At 35.6% G+C, this 1,673-nt stretch overlaps 1 protein-coding gene across 1 annotated transcript in view; it reads left to right on the forward strand.

The window, feature by feature from the left end:
• Positions 1–1,161, forward strand: part of LOC111375395 (histone-lysine N-methyltransferase CLF-like) — an 11,245-nt gene extending 10,084 nt beyond the window's left edge. Inside the window, exons 15-17 of the mRNA XM_022998216.1 lie at positions 46–174; positions 305–382; positions 610–1,161. Coding sequence (XP_022853984.1) covers positions 46–174; positions 305–382; positions 610–801 — 399 coding nt within the window. The 3' untranslated portion in view covers positions 802–1,161. The remainder of the gene's footprint in view (positions 1–45; positions 175–304; positions 383–609) is intronic.
• Positions 1,162–1,673: the final 512 nt, after the last annotated feature.

The following is a 1,673-nucleotide window of genomic DNA, read 5'->3' on the forward strand; positions in this document are numbered from 1 at the left end:
TTTTTCCCCGCTGATTTGTGGTTACCTTAAATTATAATACTTCAGAATAATGTGGGCAAACATGAATACCTTGGAGAGTACACTGGTGAACTAATATCACACCGTGAAGCTGATAAACGTGGCAAGATCTATGACCGGGAGAATTCTTCGTTTCTCTTTAACTTAAATGACCAGGTATGATATGCTACATTTTGGATATTGTTGAAATATTACTTTTTACATCAGAAAACATTCCATAATCCCCTTCTCTGGAAAAATGGAAAATAAAAGAAAACCATAAATGAGGCTTTTTCCCTGTTCGCAGTTTGTTCTAGATGCTTATCGGAAGGGTGATAAATTGAAGTTTGCCAACCATGCTCCCGATCCTAACTGTTATGCTAAGGTAACTAGCTAATACAATTATATAGAATGAACCTAATGCTTAATATTACTTAAAAAATATTATTTTTCTTCTTCTGCTTAATATTGTCCAATGTTGCCTTATTAATCTTACTAGACATGCTCTGAAAGAAGCGGATTCTTTCGTTAAAATTTCTAGAAGTATGGGATTCTTCATTTTTTCTGTATTCGCCAATTCAGGTCTCATTCATTCGGTTTTTCTCTTGGTAGGTCATTATGGTGGCCGGAGATCACAGGGTGGGTATATTTGCAAAAGAACGAATTTGTTCGGGCGAAGAACTCTTTTATGATTATCGTTACGAGCCGGATAGAGCTCCTGCTTGGGCAAAAAAACCTGAGACATCTGGTGCTAAAAGAGAAGATTGCGCTCCTTCTAATGGTCGTGCGAAGAAGCACACCTGATCAATCGGTAATTTATTTCATCAAGATTTCATTTTGTCATTCTTTTCCAGAGAAACGTCATCCCTCATTCGCCTTCTGGCTGAACTAATCATTTAGTTGCTGGAGATACCGTCAATAGACCATCTCCAGAGTAGCTTAACTAGATTTTTTTGACTGTGGCTGAGTGAATTCACCAGAGCGGGAAAGAATACAAGTGTAGTTTATGCCTCCATTTCTTCAATTAAAATTTTAATGTAAAATGGTCTCTCATTGAACATTCTTTTACTGAATCTTGTAGGAAAATGTATTTACTTTCACTTGGAACTTTTGCAGTAACTCAATTCTTAATTTATGGAACCCACAATTGCTTATTCTGGTTTATGTTTGCATTTTTTCTTGAATAATGCTCTTTTACACTAGTTTGGGTGGTCATATTTGATATGTTCAATTAAATGAATCATGTGGTAATGTTTTTAAGCGAATCTATTATTTAATGTTATGCAATTATCACTTAGATTGGTGCTTGATATCAGTGGTAATGAATGCATTCCTTTTTTTTTTTTTTTCCTCTAAAATGAATAGCATCTTCCTCGACAACCCGCCTCATTTGTGTATTTAATACTTCTTTCTCACGGGATTTCCCGACCGACTTGAAAATGTTATTTCAGTTGTTAAATTAGCATGCAACTCTCGTGATGTCTCCGAGTTGGGTAAAAATGCTTGAACTCATTTTTCGTTTTGTAAGAACCTGTCGTTTGTAAATCACTACTTTATTTTTTGGCTTGAGAATCCGCACGATTCATTGGAGGGACATTACATTGGACATTTTAACCCTTTTTGGGGGGACATGACGTGTTATGTCTTATTTAACGGCCAAACTAATTTATTCCAGT

The sequence above is a fragment of the Olea europaea genome, unplaced genomic scaffold, assembly GCF_002742605.1.
Source record: "Olea europaea var. sylvestris unplaced genomic scaffold, O_europaea_v1 scaffold1372, whole genome shotgun sequence".
Classification (NCBI taxonomy): Eukaryota; Viridiplantae; Streptophyta; class Magnoliopsida; order Lamiales; family Oleaceae; genus Olea; species Olea europaea.